General features: G+C 44.7%; 1 protein-coding gene across 3 annotated transcripts in view; it reads left to right on the top strand.

The window, feature by feature from the left end:
• The first annotated feature begins 3,738 nt into the window (after window positions 1-3,738).
• Ntm (neurotrimin) overlaps window positions 3,739-22,904 on the top strand; it is a 990,539-nt gene continuing 971,373 nt past the window's right edge. The window contains exon 1 of one of the 3 annotated variants that reach the window (XM_052755585.1): window positions 3,739-4,128. In XM_052755585.1, coding sequence (XP_052611545.1) covers window positions 4,047-4,128 — 82 coding nt within the window. In that variant the 5' untranslated portion in view covers window positions 3,739-4,046. The remainder of the gene's footprint in view (window positions 4,129-22,904) is intronic. The other 2 variants (XM_052755587.1, XM_052755590.1) reach the window with 2 other exon arrangements.

Below are 22,904 nucleotides of genomic sequence, written 5' to 3'. Positions count from 1 at the left end.
AGAGAGCACATTTTGGACACTGGGATTTGGCAGCAAGTAGTTCAGACCTAGCTGGATCCGGCATCCCTCAGGAATGTTTTGACTCAGTGAAAGGGTGGGCCCATTCTGAAGCTACTATCGCAGAGAGACTCAATTCCCAGGCCCTGATTGCTTCTTCCACTAATATGTGCTAGACCACATCAGTCTCAATTTGGTTAAAATAGCAGAATAAATGGAAATGACTTGGTGGCTGTGAGATGTGGCTATGGCTGGGTGGAGGAGTAATTACTCTGCTTGTAGATAGCAGATGTGGAGTTGGGATATCTCCAAAGGAGCCCCACACAGTCTCTAGGGCCAGAGCTGGGATGTGGACCTAGAGAGACACAAACCTAGGTAGGCCCTGTGCTCTGACAATTGCCAATTTCCTAAACTGTTATAATTCCCAACTATATTCAAAATGCCTGCCCCGATACCCACAGATAAGTGTAACTTTCACCCCTCATTAAAAGAAGCTTTTGGCAGCAGATGGAAGCCATCCCAGAAATCCACAACTGGTTAAAATGCAGAGTACAACTGATTATGGAGTGCCCGTCCCCAACTGAGACATCTACAACACAACCCCCACATCCTAGGCTCAAAGATCGTGCAAAGGCAGACAGAAAGACTGCAAGACCCATAGTATCAGGATGGGCTGCTGTGATGCAGTATTTTCCATATATGACAGGGAGCTGCACCAATAAAGTCTTAGCATCATGGCCATCTAAACAAGACCAGCACAATGAAAACAGCAGTTAACACATTGCTTCTAATCTCACAAGGCCCCACCCTTGATGAAGAACAATAAATAGTTGCTAAGAGGGGAAGAATCGATCTTTCCAAAGACGAGCCCCCTAATAGGTTATCCGGTCTAAATGGCCAGAACTAAACACATATGCAGATGAGCAACTGGACTCAGATATAAATATATATGCATATATTTACATATATTGAGTATATATAATAATAATATGTATAATTATATATGCATATATATGTAACAATAATAATAAAGAAGAGATTAATTTGAGAGGGAGTGGTGGGCATATGATAATGGAGAAGTTGAAAGGAAGGGAGGATAGGGTGGAAATGATGTAAATACAATTCTCACATATGAATCTCTTTTAAAAATATAGAAAAAAAGAAGCTGCATGGATGACAACTGGTGTATGTTCAACTTGCCTGCTCTGTGCAATTCGACAGTTATACCACCCACTTGTTCTCAGAAAAGTGTTGCCTAGGGTCAGGCATAGGCCAAGGTTTAATTTTATTTCAAGTTTTAAAAAATTTCATTGCATCACAGCAGGGTGTGAGGGAAGATGTCTGACTGGTCTCTGGCACCTCCAATGCTGCCTTCTAATTTATGACGTCACCTGCCTTCAGTAGCCTTCCCTGTGCTATCAATCCATTCTTTCTATGTCCCCCTCAAGGCAGATCATGATTCCCAGTCTTTCCAAAGAACATCAGAAAGCTATCATAGTAAACAGTCGCTGGCCAGGTGCTGGCTGATAGGATCAATTACAGGATTCAACCACTGGCAATTCAATTAAGACTAAAGCAGTATTTGGTGTTTTGTATGTTTTCTATCCTGATATAGCTGTTGTTTTGCATGTATTAATTTATACTTTCACTGCATTTAAAATAGGAAAAAAAAGTTCAGATGTAAGAAATCTCTAATATCCATTTGAGTCCCTCACAGAACTTAGCATAGACTGTCAGTTTTGAAGTTGATCTAACCCACAAAATGATTAAATTCAAACCCTTACTCTATTTCTTAAAAGTTTTGTAGTTGTGGGCAAGTGTTTTCTGGGCCTCAATGTCCTCATCTCTAAAATGGGCACAGTAATAGTAATGAAGTACTGTCTCATAGACCGTGACGGTTTAATGAGAAAATGCAAGCAAAGGCTGTGTATTGCTATACCTGGCACATAACAGAGGCTCAGTAAATGCTGATGAACAGTGATGGTTACTTTCTTTCTGTTCCTGCACCTGTGGGAACACAGCAAAGATCAGTTCAGTGTATGGATTTGTACAGATCGACTGAGGACATCCGCAAATGTTGCTGTCTCTCCCTCTGCAGTCACTGAAGACTATCAGTGGTGTCTCTGGTCCTTGTCATCATCCTAGAAAGAAGTGAGGTGGAGGTGAAAGGAAACCTCCCTTAGACCGTCTGCACTGTTGTCCTCTGCTGTCCCGGCTGCCCTGGAGCATTTAATTACACATGTCACTATACTGAACCCTGTACAAAAGAACCCAAGATAAGATTCTTGTCCTGGGAAGCTCACAGCATCAAGGACATTTGGATGGACATGTGAATTAGAACTTAAAGGCAGAAGAAGAGAAAGAGAACACCTTTAACTATAATAGGAAGAGGCCTTGGAAGTGATCTCCAGCTCTCTGAATTTGAAGGCCAAAGGCCAAGGCCCAGGGACCTTGCCTTTGGTCTGGATTTGTGGGGAGCAAGAAAGATGCCCCGGGTCCCAGTGCTCAGGGTTGTGGGATGCCCACCTCCAGGTGGTGCTCACATAGTCACCCACTAAGCAAAAAGAATGAGCCTCTAGGGCGGGCCCAACATCTCAGTAGCATCTTGATTTCACCCTTGTGCCCATAAATATGAATGAGCAATGAGTGCTCTATGGCAGATCGAGAATATACATTAGCAGTTCCATGGGAATCGTCAGAAAGCATAGTGGACACCAGTGGTCTGGAGGACAGGCTGAAACACATGCTGGAATGAACTGGTGAGCATCCACGAGGGACTCCGGGTTTTGTTGTTGTTGTTTTTGTTTTTTGTTCAGAATATATCATTTGTTTCCTTAAGGGGAAGAAGCCAAAACCGAGTTTCCTACTTCTTAGAATTAGAACTCTGAAAAAATTATATCTATTTATTTATTTGTTTGATTTTTTTCCCTCTAACACATCGTCAAGGAGATAAATGTCTACAGCCATCTGAGGACATTTAACAACAACACACAAAGTAGCAATTGGACTGCCCTTCAGTGCATCTAACTTAAATCTGTCTAACTGAAGGCTGAAATACAGACACTGACAATATGCTTTTTAGTGAATGTTGATTGAGGCCATATAGCAAGAGTCTTGCTCTCTTTCAGGCGGTTCTGTGTAATCAAACAGCGGGCTGTCTTCTCAAATTCTGGACACTTCATCACTTGGCATGGGGTGGCATACACATGGGTGATTTTAGAGGATAAAGTGAATGAAAAATAGGAGTGATACAGGCTTTCTAAAGGGAGAGTGACAAGAGACGAAAACAGAAAATTATTTATTATTTTCAAAGTGACTACCCAGAACTGTGGAAGAAAAAGAGAGGAGAAATCTGTCACTGAATGATAGTTTCCTCTCAGGAAAAAATAGAAACAACAAATAGAATTTGACTCATTCATGCAAGTTTCCCAGAGCATGAACATGCCCCTTTAAAATTTCCTGCAAGCCATGTTGGCTACCGGATTTCTCCAGTGGAAAGTGTAGCTAAGTTCAGGGGGCCAGAGACCACCAGAGGAAAGGGATTTTTGGATGCTCATGGCTCTGCTGACTGTCAGTTTAAAAAATGAAAGTAATATACAAGGGGCAAAGTGGCATTTATCATTCCATCTCTCCAGGCTCCTGTCTCTTTAATCAGCTTGATTTGCCCAGCAAATGATTCCTGAGTGAGTGAGTGTGTGTGTGTGTGTGTGTGTGTGTGTGTGTGTGTGTGTGTGTGCCTGCGCGCGCGTGTTGTAGCTCTGTCAATCCTTGGATTAGAACCAATGATTGCAGCTTGTAGGAGGGCTGTCCAGGGCCAGATTGTACAATGTGCCTCAGTGCCAGAGTATGAGTGGAGATAATTACGGAGAAGTCAGACTCTCTCACGCCCTCGGCTTCCTTGTTGTGTCCTTCAGCAAAACAGTGGATTTAAATCTCCTCAGAAGAGCTTGAGAGCAACACAATCTATCAGGAGGAAAAAGGAAAGAAAGAAAGAGAGGGGGGAAAAAACGATCCTGACAAAAAAGAAGAAAAAGAAGAAGAAAAAAATTATGAAAACCATCCAGGCAAAAATGCACAATTCTATCTCGTGGGCAATCTTCACGGGGCTGGCAGCTCTGTGCCTCTTCCAAGGTAAGACCGGCTTGTGATTTGCCTACAGCAGCCCCGGGAATGGTACCCGGTGCTGCAAGCCTTTGCAGGCTCTCGGGGTCGGCTCCGGCTCCGCTGCGCGGTTTGCAGGTGGAAGCGCCGAGCGGTTTTAACCAGCATGGCTGGGACTTCATTCTCCTGACCAGGCTGTGAGAATATTGATTTGATTCTGGCTGCTACCGGAATGGGGGACTATATGTGCATAAGTAAAACGTGTCTCTGCTGATCCCCTTGGGTCCGTGGCTGTGTGCTGGCTCCCTGACTTCATGCACATCCTTCACACTTACACAGCCCAGCACACATGTACGCAAGGGATCCTCGCAGATGGGGAGGGCAGGCGGGTTGCAAATGTGCTGCTTATGCGACTGGGGAGAAATTACAGGAGGAAACTTTAAATATTGGCCAGTGAACTTAATAAAGCTTCCAAGAGGAGTAAAGCGGGGGGGAACACAGGCTGGAAATTAATCGGGTACCTCCTGGAAGGTGCTGGCTAGTGGTCTGGCTTTGGGGAATAAATGCATTCGCAGGAGCCTGAACAACTGTTAGTTTTGAATCTGTTTGGGGTGTGTTTGTGGCGGGGCTGGGTGGGGGTGGGCGTTCCGAGCAGATAAAGGAGTGTGCACACAGCGCAGCGGCAGGCTGCGGTGGGCTCTGAAATTCAGGGAAGCCTTTCGAAGTTGAAAGGACAGAGGCACTAAGAGGCGAATGCTAATTTTCGGTCTACTTATCGGCGGCGGCGGAGACGCCAGGCTGCAGTTGCTGAAACTGCCTTGCTCCCTGCCCAGGGCTCGTCAGTGTTTGCTCATTTCAGGTGCATTTGGGAGTCTGCTTCCACCTTGAGTCCATTTGCTGCACTGTGTGGTCCCTACCACTGTGTCAGTCTCCCATTAATCCCAGCCATGGAATTAGCTGCTAACCAGCTTGCCTTCCCCCCATCCTTTGTGGGGTGCGGGGCTCCAGGTTGCCCCTTTGATATTTAAGATGTTGGAACTCAGGGATTGAGACAGGCAGAAACTTTGACGGGTTTTGGTCCTGCAAGGCTCTCCAAGAGGCTTGGAGTCTGAGGCATGGAGGAGGGGAGGGGAGGCTCTCCTTCCTATCTATACAGTTGCATTCCCAGAGGAAAGTTCTGGCTGGCAAGAGTGAAAAGGGATGGGAGTCCCACAGCTGCCTCCTCTGCTCCTAGTGCAGTACAGAGTTCTCATGATCTCGCTGAGTCCTAAGCTCTAGTCGCTCTGACCCCTTCTGAGTGATGGACCCTGTCCTCCGCAGATCTATTTGAGGTGGACAGAGGGACCAGGCTGGGAAGAATCAAATGCAGATGCCTGTGCATCTTGGCTGTGGCTCAGGGAGTAAGGAGAAGACAGGAATTAGCCCATGACTAGAAGGTTCAGGGCAGAGAATCATACAGGGATATCCATGAGATTGCCTGTCACACTTAACCCCAGGGTCTCAGCCTTTGAGTTCTCCATCCTGTCCCTTAGGCATTGGGGGTATAGAAGGATAAGGAGTCTAGAGGCATCCTTGGTTGACTCCTCTTACGTAATATGGAGCAGGATCAGTGTGTGTGTGTGTGTGTGTGTGTGTGTGTGTGTGTGTGTGCCTGAGCATATACTCTGCTTATTCTAGGAACAGTCTACAGTCCTAACCCTGGCAGTAGAGGAATTGAGTTCAAGCCTAGGCCCCCTCAGGGAAATAGCTTCTTGCTTTCCGACAGCAGAAATGGAAACTAAGTAAGCAAGGCATTGAGTAAGCTGTCAGAGGATGGGAGAGGATGACCCACGCCTTTGGAAACTGTCATCTGCCCTGAAAGCCTCTGTCCTGTTTATTACATCAACCTGGAGACAATTGCCAAAATCCCACCATCAGCAGCCCCATTGGCTATATGCCGGGAGCCCTAGGGCCAAAGCAAATTTACATATAAATTAGCATAACTTTTCATTAGAGATAAATGCAGAGAAGCATAATATTTGCTCATACTTCAAATCACCCCCCAATAGAGGAGTAGGAAAAAACATATTTCCCCAGGTGAAGTCTGATTTTTGTAGTCTTGTTCCTATCTTGGGAGCTTGAGAATGGGGACAGGGATACCTCAGATCTGGTCTCCATCTACCAAATTCTGAATTTCCCAAGGAAAGTGATAGCTTGATTTGTGCTGGCGGCATCCAGGGAGTTCTAAACAGGCTTCCATGTGTCATAATAGAACAAGGCTGGCCAATTTTAAGGCGGTGTGACCCCTAGAGACCCCATACCACATGCCAGTGGGACATGGCAAAGGTGATGTCTGTTTTACTTTCAGGGAAGGAAGCAGCGGCTGCTAGCTATCTCTTATCAAACTTACAGAATTACTGAGGCAGCCCAGGTCTTGCCTGCAATAATCCAGCCCTATTGCATTGACCCAGCGGGACTAGTTAGAATGCAGCACGCATTCCGAGGCAATTTTTTTTTCCTTCTTCTCTGTTTTTGTTTTAAGCTGACTCTTCCCACAGCTGCTACTTCTGGGTTTCTTGCTTCTTGGAAAGGTGTGTAGATCTAGTGGCAGGTTAGGGACCCCCCCACCCCCCCCCCGATCCATTCCACCCCTAACCCACTAGTAACAGTGATCCAGTTTAGGGAGGTGGGAGGTTTAGGGGACTCAGAATGATTAGTGTGACAGGACTGGGAGGCTGGGGAGGCTTTGATTAGCTCCAGGGGGTGAGGGGTCTACCCTGAGAAGCACCAGGGCTGGTTAACTAGAAGAAGCTCTTTCTTGAGACTAGAGGAAGCAGGATTAGGCACTGTCCTTTCCAACACAGTGCCCACCCTCTGCCAGCAGAGGTTCTGAAGGCAAATGGCTGGGTGCACTGCAGCTTTTCTCTTCTAGCAACCGACCATTCCTCCTTCCAGGGATCATGGCTCCTCTCAGCTCCTTTCTATTAGCTAGGTTGGTTTCCTTCCCAACCTTCCTGATGCCCCGCCTCTCAGATCCCACATCAAGGAACCTGCTTATTGGAAATACAGAGTTGAAAGGAAAAGGGGCTTACTTCACACTCTCCTTGGCTCACAGCTGGGCAGATCACCTAACTTCCTACCGCTCAGTCCCAGTAGGCAAGCGGTTGGCCTCAGCAGCCAAGCTGCATGGTTCTGAGATGGGAAAGGAGGTGGATGAAACCAAACAGCGCTCACTGGCAACATGCAATAATCAACTTGAGATGATGGGATCGAGGGCCTGGTGTGGGCATTGTGGCTATTTGGAAGTGTGACCAACGGGCCGGGAGAGGAGGGGAGCCCCTAAAAGTGGAGTGTGACTGCCGTGCTTGGAGCTGCCTCCTTGGAGTTCATCATGGTCGAATGTTCCTAGACAATTCCTTTCCACCCTTCCTGCTGGAGACCACTGCCCACAGTGCTGGACCTCTGAACGTTTGCTCAAGGCTGTCAGGCAGTCCGGCAGCGCCAGGAAGGAACGTCAGGCCTCGCTGATGAAGGCCATTCTTGGAACCGCAGCTAGAGCTACCCGAGTTGCCGGGTGCAGCGTGGTTTTTTTTTTCTTTTAAAGTTAAATAGAAATACAAGAAGAGCTTTTATTAGCCATGGGGCACACCTGGCCTCTCTTCTTTCTCAATAAGTTTCTCCTTCAGCACAGGTATTAACAACATGGTCCAAGAAAGCAACTTTAAAATAACTTTCTCCAATCCTGGTTTCCAATCGCAATTCCCAGGAACCTCTTTGCCACATACATAGAGTTCCTCAGAACTAGGGGCCAATGACCAACACTACCTCTGGCAATGTCAGGGATGGACCAGACCAAACAGGTTATCCCTTGGACTGAAGTGAGCATACACTATCCCAAGAAACTGCAGGCTTTGTGAGTCCATCCTGCCTGTGTGGTGCTGTCATATACACGAAACATGTGCTAGAAAGATCTGTAATATTCTTGATGGGCCCTCATAGTAAAGACACCCTCTGGACAGGATTGGCAGGTCTGGGAATTGGCTCTTTGCCAAGCTTTTTTTTTTTTTTTTTTGTTATTGTTGTTATTATTGGGAGTTCTTGGCTTCCTGCTCACTGACTAGAATGCAAACTTTGCTTTATCACTAGTGACATCAGAGGCCCTACAGACTTCAAATACCCCATGTGGATGACCTCCAGGTATCAAGCCAGCTCTAGAGACCTGAGTCCAGCTCAGCTGGGAACCTGATCATCTCTGGGCTCAATTTTTCCCTGTGTTTTCTATAGGGAAAATAAGTATTTCCCTCCAAGAGCCTGTCTCCCCACCTGCCTGACGGGGCTGGGAGCGACTCCCCTGGGTGTTGTAAGGACTCATTAATGCTTGTAACACTCCAAACATGTGGTGCTAAGTGGAACTCCATGCTGAGACCGGTTGTATTTATGCCGTTTCCTCCCTTTCTGCTCTATTGGCTTGTTACATGTTTACTTTACGTCTGTAGTCATTTGAAATTCAATAAAAACAAATTAAACATAAAAATTGAAACATGCAAACGTAAGGTAGCTGGTGGCTGCAGGTCGGTAGACACTGTCTATGAGTCTCCCTAGACTGTCTTCCACCCTGGGGGCTTCTCCACTGCGCTGGAGGGCATGCTGGGGAGGAGAAGGGGTCTCCAGATGAAACACTGGGATCATGCCACCATCCCTTTATAAAAGGAGGTTTGGCATGGGGTTGTGATCCTTCAGTGTGAAGAGCGGAGGGGAAGAATTTTGGAGAGGGCTAGAAGCTAGCTAGAGGTAAGAATTACGGATGGAGTGGGGGGGGCAGCCACTACTGTATTCTGAATCAGCAGTTTGGGAAAAAGAAAGCTTCTCTGTCCTTTAACTGATTTTGGTCAGTTGTCTCTGAAAACTTTATTTTTCGTTTTCTTTCCTTGTGTGTTTTCTTACGCTGCCCTCAGGATTAAGTCTGTTCTTAACTCTCCCTGCCATGTGTGAGTTCAACCATGCTCCCTCCCACCCTCCCTTGCTGGCTTCCCTCTCTCTTCCAGCTCTCCGCTCTTCTAGATGCTTTCCATTTTCCTTTTTCTTCTTCCTTTCATCCCCCCTTTCTCTTCTATGGGAGTAGTAATTGATCAGTTGACAGATCTAGGTCAAGCTGGCAGGGGTTGCTCTGCTTCCTACAGGCTTGCCTAGAAGGAGGGGAGAGTCTATGCCCAGCCCACTGGAGCCCAGACCACAGGGGCGGAGCATTGGGGAGCTGTAGTTGGAGTTTTCCTGCCTGGCCCACAGTCAGGACAAATCTCTGTCACCCGCCAGTCCCACAGCCACTCAGACCCGACCAAGTAAACACAGAGACTTATACTGGTTACAAACTGTATGGCTGTGGCAGGCTTCTTGCTAACTGTTCTTACAGCTTAAATTAATCCATTTCCATTAATCTATACCTTGCCACATGGCTCGTGGCTTACCGGTATCTTCACATTCTGTTTCTCATCGTGGCGGCTGGCAGTGTCTCTCTGACTCAGCCTTCCACTTCCCAGCTTTATTCTCCTCCTTGTCCCGCCTACACTTCCTGCCTAGCCAATGGCCAATCAGTGTTTTATTTATTGACTAATCAGCAACAAATTTGCCATACAGAACATCCCACAGCAGGGAGCGAGGGCAGATGAACTGCGGTAAGTTCACCCATCCCCAGGAGGGGCGTCTGGGATGCTGTTCACTGCCTTCTCTTCATCTGTTTAGTTTCTCTGGCACTCTGCTTTTTCATACCCAGCTTATCTTGCCTTTATCTTCCTTTCTGCATCTACGCTTGCCTTGTTCCTCTTTCTCACTCCCTTCCTTGATGCTCCCTCTGAAATCATGGCAGGCGATCACAGAATACCCCTTATGGAAGTCATATTAAAGGTATGGCCTTTTGTTTATTTGCAAGAGGAAAAGCAGGAGCCCTGCCAGAAGAGCTCTGTAAGAAATTTGCAAACTGCAAAACAAACCAACAAAGACTCTAATTTTCATTGCTGAGAAGAGAGGATTTCATGAGAAACTGTCAAGTTAAGAATCAAATATTGGAAAACATATTCTTCACTCCTGCTACTGAGAACATCTTAGGTAACTAAGTTTGATCCCCCCCCCAATCTCCTTTTATTTTTAGCTTCTGTGAGAACATTAGCCTTTGCATTAATAAAAGACTGATCAAAAGACCAGCTTGGTTTGGCTTCACTTGCTTATTCTTAGAAGTTGTACCAAATTCTAACTTCAGTCCAAAAAAAAATTCTATGGTCGGTCCCTTGGGTCAATCACTAAGTGTGGATTGAGCCCCTACTGTGCTTCCTGCTGTACTGAAGACGCTAGGACTGTAACAGTGAACAAACCAAGTGAAGAGTAAGACCACAGACCAGTCACAAGCTTGTCTTGTCTTGAAGCAGCACAGCTGCAGCAGATGTGAAGACTCGGTGTAGTGTCAGGTCTCCCGTGCAAAGGATGATGGCATGGCGATGGCAAGAAAGTTAGCAGTCTGTAGTGTTGTTGTTTTTGGTCTCCCCTCCTTTGGCTCTTTGTTCTTTGCTCTTTTGGGGGACCTGCCACCCACCTCTCAAATAAATCACACACGGAGGCTTATTACTGCTTGTAAATGCTCAGCCTTAGCTTGGCTTATTTCTAGCCAGCTTTTCTTAACTTAAATTATCCTGTCTACCTTTTGCCTCTGGGCTTTTACCTTTCTCTATTTCTAATTATCTTTTCTCTCCTTCTCATTCTGTGTCTGGCTGTGTGACTGGGCAGCTGGTCCCCAGCATCCTCCTCTCCTCCTTTGCTTGTTCCTCTTCCCAGATTTCTCCTCCTATTTATTCTCTCTGCCTGCCAGCCCTGACTATCCTTCCTGTCTTGCTATTGGTCATTCAGCTCTTTATTAGACCGATCAAGTGTTTTAGACAGGCGGAGTAACACAGCTTCACAGAGTTAAACAAATGTAACATTAAAGAATGGAATACATCTTTGTATCATTAAACAAAGGTTCCATAGCATAAACAAATGTAACACATCTTCAACTAATATTCCACAACACCAGCCTGTAGTCCTTGTTTGAGGAAGCATTGATAGAGGGTCTGCACATTACGTCTCTGTGTTCTTGTATATCAGAGACACTACCCTTGATTCTTGCTGCTGTTGCCAAGAAAGTGTTCCTAGAAATCTGATGTGGCTTCCATTACATGCAGCATGAGGAAGCTGAAAGCAAATGAGAGTCAATTAGTCATGGGACTCCTAGTTTTGGTCATTGAATATATGGAGATTCTTAACACCACTACCACCCAGCATAGCCAGACCCCCCTCCTTATACTCCAATTTCTGCACAGCCGCGATAGGGCCAAAGATGGTAAAGAGAGAAAACTTGTGATTAAGGCCAGGGAAGAACTTGCCTTGGGCAGCTGGTCTATTTCTTTGGCTTTTGTGTGGGATGCACATTTGTTTCCCTTTAAGAACTTACTTGTTACTTAGTCAACCTCCCCTAATTTAGGTTTCTAAAACAATCCAAATGCTTCATTAACTGAAGACAGTTATTTGTTCTCTTCTGCTGCTATACGCTATTTGGGTAGCCACCTTGCATGTTGTTCTGTATATCTATTACCTCTTAGTCTGGACTTTTACCTCTGCATGTCCAGAGGAGGCCATGCGTCTATGCTCAGTCTGGACCTGCAATGCAACCTGAGTGCATGAGAAGGGTCCAGAGGAGCCACACGTCTCCTGTGCTCAGTCTGGGCCCCACAAGGCAGCCCAAATACATTAGGAGGGCTGCTTCTGCCTGAGTTCCCATTTTCCATGGCAGTGGCGATTACTTTAGTTTTTCTCATTGGACAAAACTTTTCCTGGGTCTACAATTCTTCCCAGTCCAGTAACCTCGAGCAATTCTTCTCCTGACCCAGTCTCAGAAGCCACAAGGGCCTTCAGTAGACAGGTGCTCAGGAAGGTCCTCAGCCTGTGTCTGTTTTCAATACCCTTCAACTCTGAGCTAATCATTTCAAACCACTCGACTACCCAGAAAGCTTTATACAAATGTCAGCATCAGACCGTATCACAGACTAGGTAGGTCAGAATATCCTTGTAATCTCACTTAACACTGACATTTTTAAAACTCCCCCAAGCTGTTTTAATTAAGAGCATGGCTAAAAACCACACCCAGAAAGGCATCTGAAAATGTTCTGCACCCCTGATTTAGACACACGCCTAGGTGGACTTCGGCATTTCCACTTTAAAATAAAGCAGTTGGATCAAAGGATTTTAAAGTTTCATTCCAAGTTCTGCATTCAACAATTCTGCAAATAGTCTTTTTGAGTGTAGTTATTGATAGTTAGTGATGTTAGAAGAAAATACTCACAACTAGTTTCTGCCTGCAGGAAGCTAGGAACAGAAATGGTCACAGATGGGTGAACACAGTCAGACCTCAGAAGAGATGTGCGTGTGCATGCAAACTCTACATACAGTGTCATGTGTAAGACATCATCTGTTAATATAAGCATATTTATTTACTTGTAGAGCATTCTTAGGGTGTCAGGAAAAGTTGAACCAGTTAAAGCACAGCATATAGAAGGAATGAAGAATTATAATAACTCCTAATTGATCCATCTCTAAGGCTTCCTGCAAGAAAAATTCAGGAAGCCTCTAGTGAAGGTCAAGAATGAATGTGTTTAAGATGGACTTGCAGAGAGTTAAGCAGCAGTGAGCTTTTGTTTGGTTTTTCTCTCTGCTCTTTTGGAGGGCCTGCCACCCAGCTCCCAAATAAATCACATCCAGAGGCTTATTTTTACTTATAAATGCCCAGCCTCAGCTTGGCTTGTTTCTAGCCAGCTTGTCTTAACTTATCCCAGCTATCTTTTGCCTCTGGGCCTTTTCCTTTTCTATTCCTGTATACCTTTCTTTGTTTCTTACTCAGGTGGCTGGCCCCTGATGTCCTCCTCCTTTTCTGGCTACTTCTTTTTTCCCCAGATGTCTTCTTCTATTTATTCTCTCTTTCTGCCAGCCCCACCTATCCTTTCTCTTGCCCATTCAGCTCTTTATTAGACCATCAGGTATTCTAGACAGGCACAGTAAACCAGCTTCACAGAGTTAGACAAATGCAACATAAACAAAAGTAACACACCTTAAAATAATATTCTACAACAGTGAGCCATGGACGAAACTCCTTTCTCAAAGGCAAGGATGGAGCACTGATCTTTCCCTACACTTTGTCTCCCTTCCTGAGGAATCAGTCACCCTGTACCACTGCCTTCTTTCTGTGATCAAGGAAGGCTCATCCAGACACCTCAACAGCAGCCATGAAGCTCCCTTTGTTAGAACGGTATGATGGTGCCTCTGCTTTCCATGCCAGGTCAGTTCCTGCCAGCCACGTGGGAGTGAGAGCTTGTTTGTTTTCTGATGAAGTCAGCAGATCTGAAAGGCACATGGGTTATAAAGCTACTGTGCAGATTAGAGCCAAGTTTAGTCACTGGGTAACCCACACAACCATCTGGTGCCCCAAAGAATTCACCCTGCTGTGTCAGACAACCCTAGAATCATAACTAGCTCAAGCCTAGGGGGACTTCTAATATGATTTATTCAACCCTTCCCTTTGAGCTCTGACACCCCCTCAACGCAGCTGCTGGGGGTTCCCAGCATCTGTTACCAATGATGTGAACTGAGAAATTTCCTTCTGATCATCGACTGATTTCAGGCAAGATGGAAAGAAGGATGCAGTAGAGGGAAGCTCTACTTCTGGAGGTTCCAGACATTACCCTGCTCTAGAGCATCATCATAGCTTACTTGTCCTTGGCTTGGGGCCAACCCTAGCTTGGCCACCTCTTACTTTGAGTACTGAGGCATTTGAATCAACCTCTGTTTTTTTTGTTTCCTTGTGGTCCTGGGGCATGAACTAGGGCCTGTGCACACTAGAAAAGCATTCTACCACTGAGCTACATTCCCAGCTCTTGAATCATTTCTCTGTGTGACTCAATTTCTTATTCAAATAAAATGGAATAATTATTGGATTTCCTTATAAGATTGTTCAAATGATTAACTAAGTAAGTTAACACAGAAAAAGTGCCTAGATAATAGTTGGTACATATTAAACACCCAATAGCATTAGGGTCACCTTAATCTACCCCTATAGAACTGATCTGATTTTTCTATTATATGGATGTTTCTTAGGTATTTGTAAGTGTGGTTCCCTCCCCATTGTCCTTCCATGATGTTCAATATGTCAATATTTCTTTCTTATTTTTCACATAACCTACCATAGCCCAGGTTCTAACTGTCCTTTTGTGATTCTCTGGTAATTTTTTTCTTTTTCTGAGTGGTTCTGGTGGCTCAACCCAGGGTCTTACACGTATCAGGCATCATGCTTCCCCTGAACCACATCCCCAGTATGGCTATCCCATGTGCTTCTTAAAATATTCTTCTCTCACTATATCTGAGGCTATGATGACTCCTCACTCCAAATCCAAGCAAGGTGGAGCCTCAGAGCCTTGACAAGGCGTGGAAGCCCTAAGGGTTCCGCCTCAGTTTTCCTCTCTTATCCCTAACATTTTACCGTTTCCGTTTCCAGACTCTGAGTTTTCTGTGGTTCTCTTCCTTAGGCTCATATGGATGCTGTTCTCTGCTTTTGCTCAGACTCCACCTGCCCCTAAGTACTTCAAAACACTTTCTATAATTCAAGACCAACTTGGTACCAAGGCATCTCTTTGAACGGCGTTGTTCTTCATCTGTGGCTCCACTACACTTGTACTCAATTTCATTTTTAACATCCATAGCATGTTAGTGTAGTTACCCAATTACGTGTGACTTTTCTTCAGGCTGTGAGCTCCAGGAGGGCACAGGATGCCTTATTTTCCTAGTACCCTTAGCAAAGGAGCTGGGGCAAAGGTGATACTGTGTTACAGACAGAAGGAAAAGAAAATGAGAAAGAAAAAGGAAGAGACGAGGCCTTGATGTGCTCTGGGTATTTTAATGGCCATATAATACCTCTAGCTTACAGTGAAGTGTTATTTCAATCTTCCTTATCCTATGTATTTTCACTGTGTAAGCAAAGGCCTGACTCCAAAGTGTACCCTTCCTAAGGTCATCTTGTTAGCTTTGTCCATTGCAGTTTCTGACAATACTTTTTGGACACTAAATATGTCATCTCATATAGTTCCTTTCAGGGACTGCCATGCCATGTTGTATGCATACTTCTCTCCAATCGTTCTGATCATTATCTGTAGTCATAAATTCTGTCTATTATCAAGAATAAGTCATGTGTTGAGGGTAACTATATAACTACCTTTGCAGAATTCTTTGTTTCAGGCTAAAATTACTGAATAAGAGAAACCAGTTCTAGTGGCAAATAGATAGGTCCACGCGGGGGTTGTGGTAGGGAACCAGTGTTCTCCACCCGAGTAAGTGTCCACAGCAGAAGCAGAAGCAGGGACGGGACGGGGTGGGGGGCTAAATCAAAAACAAGAAAGAAGGGATTGCACAGACATATCAGATGGAGAAGAAGGAGTGGAGGAGGACTTCCTTTCTGCCTCTTCAAACCTTCCCTCACCCCCTCCCTCCTCAGCATTCTACTAGGGAGTCTGATTAACTTCCTGGGTAGCAAAGATGCACCTTGGCCCAGACACAAAAAGGACAGATTGTCTGTCTTAGTTTGGTTTCTATTGCTATGATAAAACACTATGACCAAAAGCAAATTGGGGAGTAAAGTGTTTATTTGGCTTATAGGTTACAGTCCAGCAGCAGCAGAAGCCATGGCAAGGACTCCAGACAAGAACCTAGAGGCGATAACTAAAGCAGAGACCATGTAGGAATGCTTCTTACTGGCTTGCAGCTAGAGTTTTCCTGCCTGGCCCACAGTCAGGGCAAATCTCTCTCGCCTGCCAGTCCCACAGCTGCTCAGACCTGACCAAGTAAACACAGAGACTTATATTGGTTTCAAACTGTATGGCCATGGCAGGCTTCTTGCTAACTGTTCTTGCAGCTTAAATTAATCCATTTCCATTAATCTATGCCTTGCCACGTGGCTTGTGGATTACCGGTACTTTACATCTTCCTTGTCCTGATGGCGACTGGCAGTGTCTCTCTCACCCAGCTTCCTGTTCTCTCAATTCTCCTTTCTGTTAGTCCTGCCTATACTTCCTGCCTGGCCACTGACCAATCAGTGATTTATTCATTGACCAATCAGCAACACATTTGACATACAGACCATCCCACAGCACTTCCCCTTTTCTTTTCTTAAAAAGGAAGGTTTTAACCTTTACACATCTCCAAAGTCAGCTTGGTATATTTGGGAATTTGGGCATAGCTACAAATGGCGCCCAACGTGTTGGCAAGAGTTTCCACCTAAAACCTGAGTAAAAAGATTCTAAAACGGAGCTAAAAACAGCTCCTAGTTGTCTCTCTTAAGCTAGCAGCAGCCTGCGTGTTTGAGCTACTATGGCGGGTTCCTGGCGTGCATGCTCGACCTGCAGTATGGCGGGAATGAGGCCTCTACAAGTGGCACATTAAGCTGTGTGGTGGATTTAGCCTTTGCTAGTACAAAACAAAACAAACAAACAAAAAGAGGTTTCTGGGCTACACGCTGCTTTGATAGAAGCATAGACCCACTATTTCTGAGAGTTGATGGCTCCCAGAGCTGGCGGAAAACGTACCATGGCCATGTTGGGAAGCTGAAGTGGGCGGAGTCAGCAGCCATAGCGCCAGCGCCGTTTCAGGCTTAGAAGGCTGCAGTTCAAAGCAATAGGCCCAAGCTAATATAAAAAAATAAGCCACGTAAAGATGGCTACCACACAGAGAATCTGGATTATGTTCTCTTTGATATTCGTAACTGAAGAAAAACATTTGATAACAAAAACTGTTAAGTTATGCCAAAATGTATATTTTAAAGGTACCTTGACTTCAAAATTTGGATGTAAGGATATGTTGCTTTGGAAGGGAGGCTCTGCTTTTGTTTCCACAGAAAGCCAGAGGCTATGGATTTGTTCCAGATTAAGACACATCAGGTTTGACCAGCCAAGACCACCTGAAAGGTCTCCGATGACACCATGGCCCAGATGATCCAACATCCAGAACCATTTCAAGGCAACTGGCTCAGACAATACACCCTCATGGACTACTCCATAATCCTAAAATATTCTTTGTGTCCCCATAAGATACAGCTCCCCCCTCCAGCAGGAAGTAGTAAGAGAAGCTACACCCAAATTCCCAAATATACCAAGCTGACTTTGGAGATGTGTAAAGGTTAAAACCTTCCTTTTTAAGAAAAGAAAAGGGGAAGTGCTGTGGGATGGTCTGTATGTCAAATGTGTTGCTGATTGGTCAATGAATAAATCACTGATTGGTCAGTGGCCAGGCAGGAAGTATAGGCGGGACTAACAGAAAGGAGAATTGAGAGAACAGGAAGCTGGGTGAGAGAGACACTGCCAGCCGCCATGATGAGAAACAGCATGTGAAGATGCCGGTAAGCCACGAGCCACGTGGCAAGGTATAGATTAATGGAAATGGATTAATTTAAGCTGTAAGAACAGTTAGCAAGAAGCCTGCCATGGCCATACAGTTTGTAACCAATATAAGTCTCTGTGTTTATTTGGTTGGGTCTGAATGGCTGTGGGACTGGCAGGCGAGAGAGATTTGTCCTGACTGTGGGCCAGGCAGGAAAACTCTAGCTACACTGGCTTGCTTCTTCCTCAAGGCTGTCCAGGCTGGACAGAAATGTTCACCATGAGACCACATGTCCACCATGAGCTGGTTCCACATCAATCATTAATCAAGAAAATGTACCATAGGCTTGTTTACAGGCCCATCTGATGGAAGCAATCCATCAAATGAAATTTCCTCTTCTCAGATGCATCGAAGTTTGGGTCAAGTTGACAAAAACCAACCAGCAAATGGCTTTTTCCTTAGTGCAATAGTCAAGGCATGCACATCCATAGATTATTTTGCTAATACAGAAAATAAATAAAAAATTCACTGTTTATTTTTATGTTTTTCTTCCTTTTCCCTGAAGACTTTTTGACTGGAGGATTTAAATGCTTTGTCATCATTTTCCATTGCTTTTGTACTCTTCAAATCTTGTCCAGAATCAAACACTTTAACCATCAAAACTTAATGCTGTTTTCCAGACTCTTAGAGTTCTGAGACACCTTGGCATTTCCCTTTCCTATCTGCATGTCAAACCAATGATCCCATTTGAATAATGGCCTCAATTCCTACCCAGCAATTCTAGAGCTTTCCCATTACCAGACCCTCCCTTCAGGAGTCTGGGTCCCGTTCTAGCTGCCTATCATAATCACTTTGGAAGACTGTTACAGGCAGATGTCCAGGTCTGACTCCCACCCTCCATGCTTTGGTCAGTGAAGGCATGGCCATTTTTGTCTGGAAAGAGTAACAGATACTGTATTGTCGAGATTCCATGAAAATAACTGATGTTAACCCCCTTCACAGCTGATAAACTCTGTGAGGAGATATCTTATTATTCTAGCAGGCATTTTGATGCCTTCTCAGTATCTATTCTAGTCTTTCTCTACAAATGATGCTGCTAAATTTTTACAGGGCAGCAGTGTGCCCATTTAAAATACCTCCCAGATTCTCTTGTAGCTGACTATAAGGGCAGATAAGGATTCCTTTACCTAGCATTATCTTCTATGGGCTTGTAATGCAATCAGACCAATAGAATGCAAGTACAAAATGACTAGATGAGGCTTCAGGGGCTGTTGTTAGATGACTCTAGCTTTCGGATGCTTGTTATTTCCTTTCTTAACATTGCTTGGAGGCCCAGCAACCACACTGCCCACAGGAAGAGCAGCCACACCCTCAAGGATAGCATGAAAGGAATCTCTATGTCTAACCATATAGCTTGCTGCTTTATTAAATAAAAAGTAATCAAATGTACTTACTATATTGGAAATGTTTTTAAAGTAGTAAATAAGAATTCATTTACTTGCAGCTGAATAGAGTGCTAATGAAACCTGCTGCTTCTGCCTTTTTAGAGTTTCCAGAACACAAGCAACACAGTCTGATAGACTTTCTGAAAGAGGATGATGTCCCCTTCTGTGTCCTCCGTTCTTCCCTATGACTGCCACGCTGCATAGCATGCACACCTTTCTCTAATCATTCCGGTCATTATCTTCCAAACATGTCCCAACTGATTACAACCAACTTGGTAGAAGCTATTGCCACAGCAGGTGTTTCCAGGTGTAAACTGTTCCTTGGGGCACTAACACCTACTTTCACTTGACCTGCCTTTAACTTTCTTTCCTTTATTGTTTGTTTTTCATGTTTTGAGACACATAATACCATTGACTCACACTAAGTCCATCCCTAATCCTCTCCTAAAAAGTGCTCTCCCAACAAACCACTATGCAAGGCCTCCTAACACTTCCTTACAGTGTGTTTAAGTGAAGTTCTGCTGCAGTTTGGTCCAGTGTTTAAATCTGTTGAGATGGTTTTCAATCCTGATGAATTTTTTATCATCTGGAAATGATGTCAACATGCTAATTCCACATCTTCTAGATTTATGATTTAAAATGCTACATAGTGCATCTGATGGTATGACTACATTCTTCCTTAGATTTATATTGCATCTATTATAGAATTTTTTAGAGCCTACTGTGTGTTAGGCAAACAACAGGCAGATATACAATTCTAACACTTAATGAACAGATAGTTCACTGTAATGTGGTTAGATCTGGGACAAAGGCCAGTAAGGTTTACTACAGTAACATTCAGGCAATTGGGGAGGAAGTGACATCAGAGCTGAGCGAGAAAGATGAGTAAATTCAGCAGCGTGAGAAGATGGGAGTTTATACACAGAGGAAGCTACACCTTTCAGTCTAGATGCAAGATGGCATGATAGGAATACAGGATCCAAAATCAGTTCAGCAAGGAGTGGCTTGGAGGATGAGGTGAGGGGACAGGAGTGTGGTAGAAAAAAGGCCACTGGGAGAGAGATAGGTAGAGGTCAGAACATAAATGGCTCTTTCTTGCTGTTTTTGTTGGTTGTTTTTGTGTTTGAGACAGCCTCTCATATAGCCCAGGCTAGCCTCTAAGTCATCTTGCCCCCACCTTGAGTGGCTCTTACGGAAAAACTTTATGCTGGGGGAAAAGTTCCTTCTGAAGGCTGATACTAGTCAGTAACACAATCAGGTTTTTTTTTTTTTTTTTTTTTTTTTTTTTTTTTTGGTTTTTCAAGACAGGGTTTCTCTGTGTAGCTTTGCGCCTTTCCTGGAACTCACTTGGTAGCCCAGGCTGGCCTCGAACTCACAGAGATCCGCCTGGCTCTGCCTCCCGAGTGCTGGGATTAAAGGCGTGCGCCACCACCGCCCGGCCCACAATCAGGTTTTTAAAAGCAGTATGGGAGGTTTATTGGGAATGTTAAAATGACACTCTCATTACTGTGTGGAAGTGGATTGGAGGGAAATGAGCTTAGAGGAAGGGCTGCTTCCTAAGGGATGTAGCCAATAGGCAGGAGGCCACGGGTGTGAGAACTACAGCAGTGCTGAGCTGTAGAGAGAGCCATGGTGAGAAGTGGCAGTGCAACAGCCAGTGACTTGGAGAAAGAGGACTTCTAGTTCCTGGATGAAGGCTTAGACATGGGTTTGGGGAGGTGGCAACGAATGTAGTTGGCATCATAGTGTGTTTGCAAGGAGCTTTCCTGATGTTCTGAAACCCTGGAGGTGTGCTTGGGCTTGAACAAAGACAGTCTTCAATGCAGGTACAGGGAATTACCCAGGGAAAGAGTAGAGAATATGTGGGTGGAAATGAGGTCACCACAGACCAGCAGAGTGTAGTGATAATGGAGATTGACAAGGAAAGGTCAAACACACACACATACACACACACACACACACACACACACACACACACACACACACACACACACGTGTCCGGGTCCAGCCCAACCTGTTGAACAGTCCTTGATGGGAGGAGTGAGGATTGAGAAATAATAGACATAAAAAATAGAGACATGGACAACATAAAAGAAAAAGACAGAGACACAGAATAGCATCGGGAGGGCTCTGGGTCAATACCACAGTTGCCCTGAGTTTATTCCTCATGAGCTTTTTATACACCAGCAAGGGGAGAGGCAAAAGACCTCTCCCTTTCAAGGTCATGGTACAAAGTACAAACAAGGAATTAGAAAATTCCTTAATTTTCAAAACACCTGGTAACCATGTCTCACTGCAAAGCATTTTGTAATTAAGCCTTGAAGTATAAGACACCTGGTAACCAGGCCTTTGGCCAAAACATCCTATTATGCAGCCTTGCGGGGCAAAGCAAACTCGAACTCTCTGACCCTGAGTCAAAATGGAATAAGGCCTTACCATGGAGTCTCTGTGGCCTCCACACTCACATGGAAAATCAGAATAGTAAGATAACATTAAGTCCAAAGTATGTAAGATATGTAGGACTATTAGCAATGCAAGATGCTCCTAAATGATAAGAAAAACATCACATATAGTCATAAGAATGTCTTCTACTGTGGACTAGAGAGATGGCTCAGTGGTTAAGAGCACATACTGCTCTCACAGAGGACCCACGTTCAGTTCTAAGAACCCATGTTAGGTGGCTCACAACCTCCTATAACTCCAGTACCTGTGGATCTGCTGCCCTCTTCTCAACTTCATGGATAACCACACACACCCACATAGAGATACATGCATATATGTCATTTTAAAATATAAAATACCTTCTATCCCCTTTGGGAGAACCATTCCTTGGAAAGAGCCAGAGAGCATGAGATAGAAGTCGAGCTGAAAAATGAGATAATTATTTTAAGTGGATTTAGGTTAAAGAAGGGATGTGAAGACTAGAAGAGGAGGAAAAGGAGGAAGAGGAGGAAATGGAAAGCAGGGTGGTAAGAGAGGCTACAGTTTGAATGGATACTGCTAAGAAAGATTTGCTTGAATGCTGGGGACAAGGACCAGCAAAGGGGGACACTGCAGGAAAAATCAGGAGACATCTGGTCACACAAGTCCCTCAGGAATATAGGCATGTAGGAAAGGGGCAGGTCCTGAGCACAGGCAAAGAATGAGTCTCCAAAGACCAATTCTACTCCTATGTAGACTAAAGAAGGAGAAACATATTTGAAAATACCCATGATGATTGGATTTAGCTCTTGTTCAATAAAAGCAGCTTAAATCAGATATAAAGTTGTCCTCCTGACTTTAAAAAAACTCTACCTTGTCTATTTCAAAGGTGGTGTGGTGTTCCTAAACATCAGAGCTGCAGACCTTTCTGTCACTTGGATCCTTTGTCTGTCTGTGACTTTGACTCCTGGATGGAACATGGCAGCATGTGTGAAACAGGCATGGGATGAGGAAAAATATAAAGAAAGGGATGCAAGAGGCATGGGTTCCTGTTTCCCCAAGCCCTCCCACAACACTCCTGCACATAGACTCCACATACATACACACACGTACACCTTGGCCCAGAATGTTACCCCATCCTCTCCTCTTGATACAAAGGAATATAAGAAACACCTTGTTCTCTTAGGATCACCACACGCTCAGACACATTTAAGACAAAACCAGGGGAAAGGATGCTAATTACCGGTCCCTTCTTGTGCTGTGTGAAGGTCTGTGCTCTCATTAATGAAGATGGAGAGGGCTCTCAGTCACATGGGATGCACATTAGGCTTAAAGCACCGCTGCCTCCATGGTGGCATATGCATCCTCATCACTAAGGAGGCACATGAGATTCACGGAGAGGTACTACTTTTCACCCTTTAGGATATCTATTATCAAGTAAATAAATAAATAAGTCCAAAGAACAGCCAGGAGTGACCTGGTGTCACTTTATACACATTGAGTCATAAAAGAGGCAAGTGCTGG

The sequence above is a fragment of the Peromyscus californicus genome, unplaced genomic scaffold (assembly GCF_007827085.1).
Source record: "Peromyscus californicus insignis strain IS unplaced genomic scaffold, ASM782708v3 Scaffold_11__1_contigs__length_118956290, whole genome shotgun sequence".
NCBI lineage: Eukaryota > Metazoa > Chordata > Mammalia > Rodentia > Cricetidae > Peromyscus > Peromyscus californicus.
This window is presented reverse-complemented; position numbering and strand designations above follow the sequence as displayed.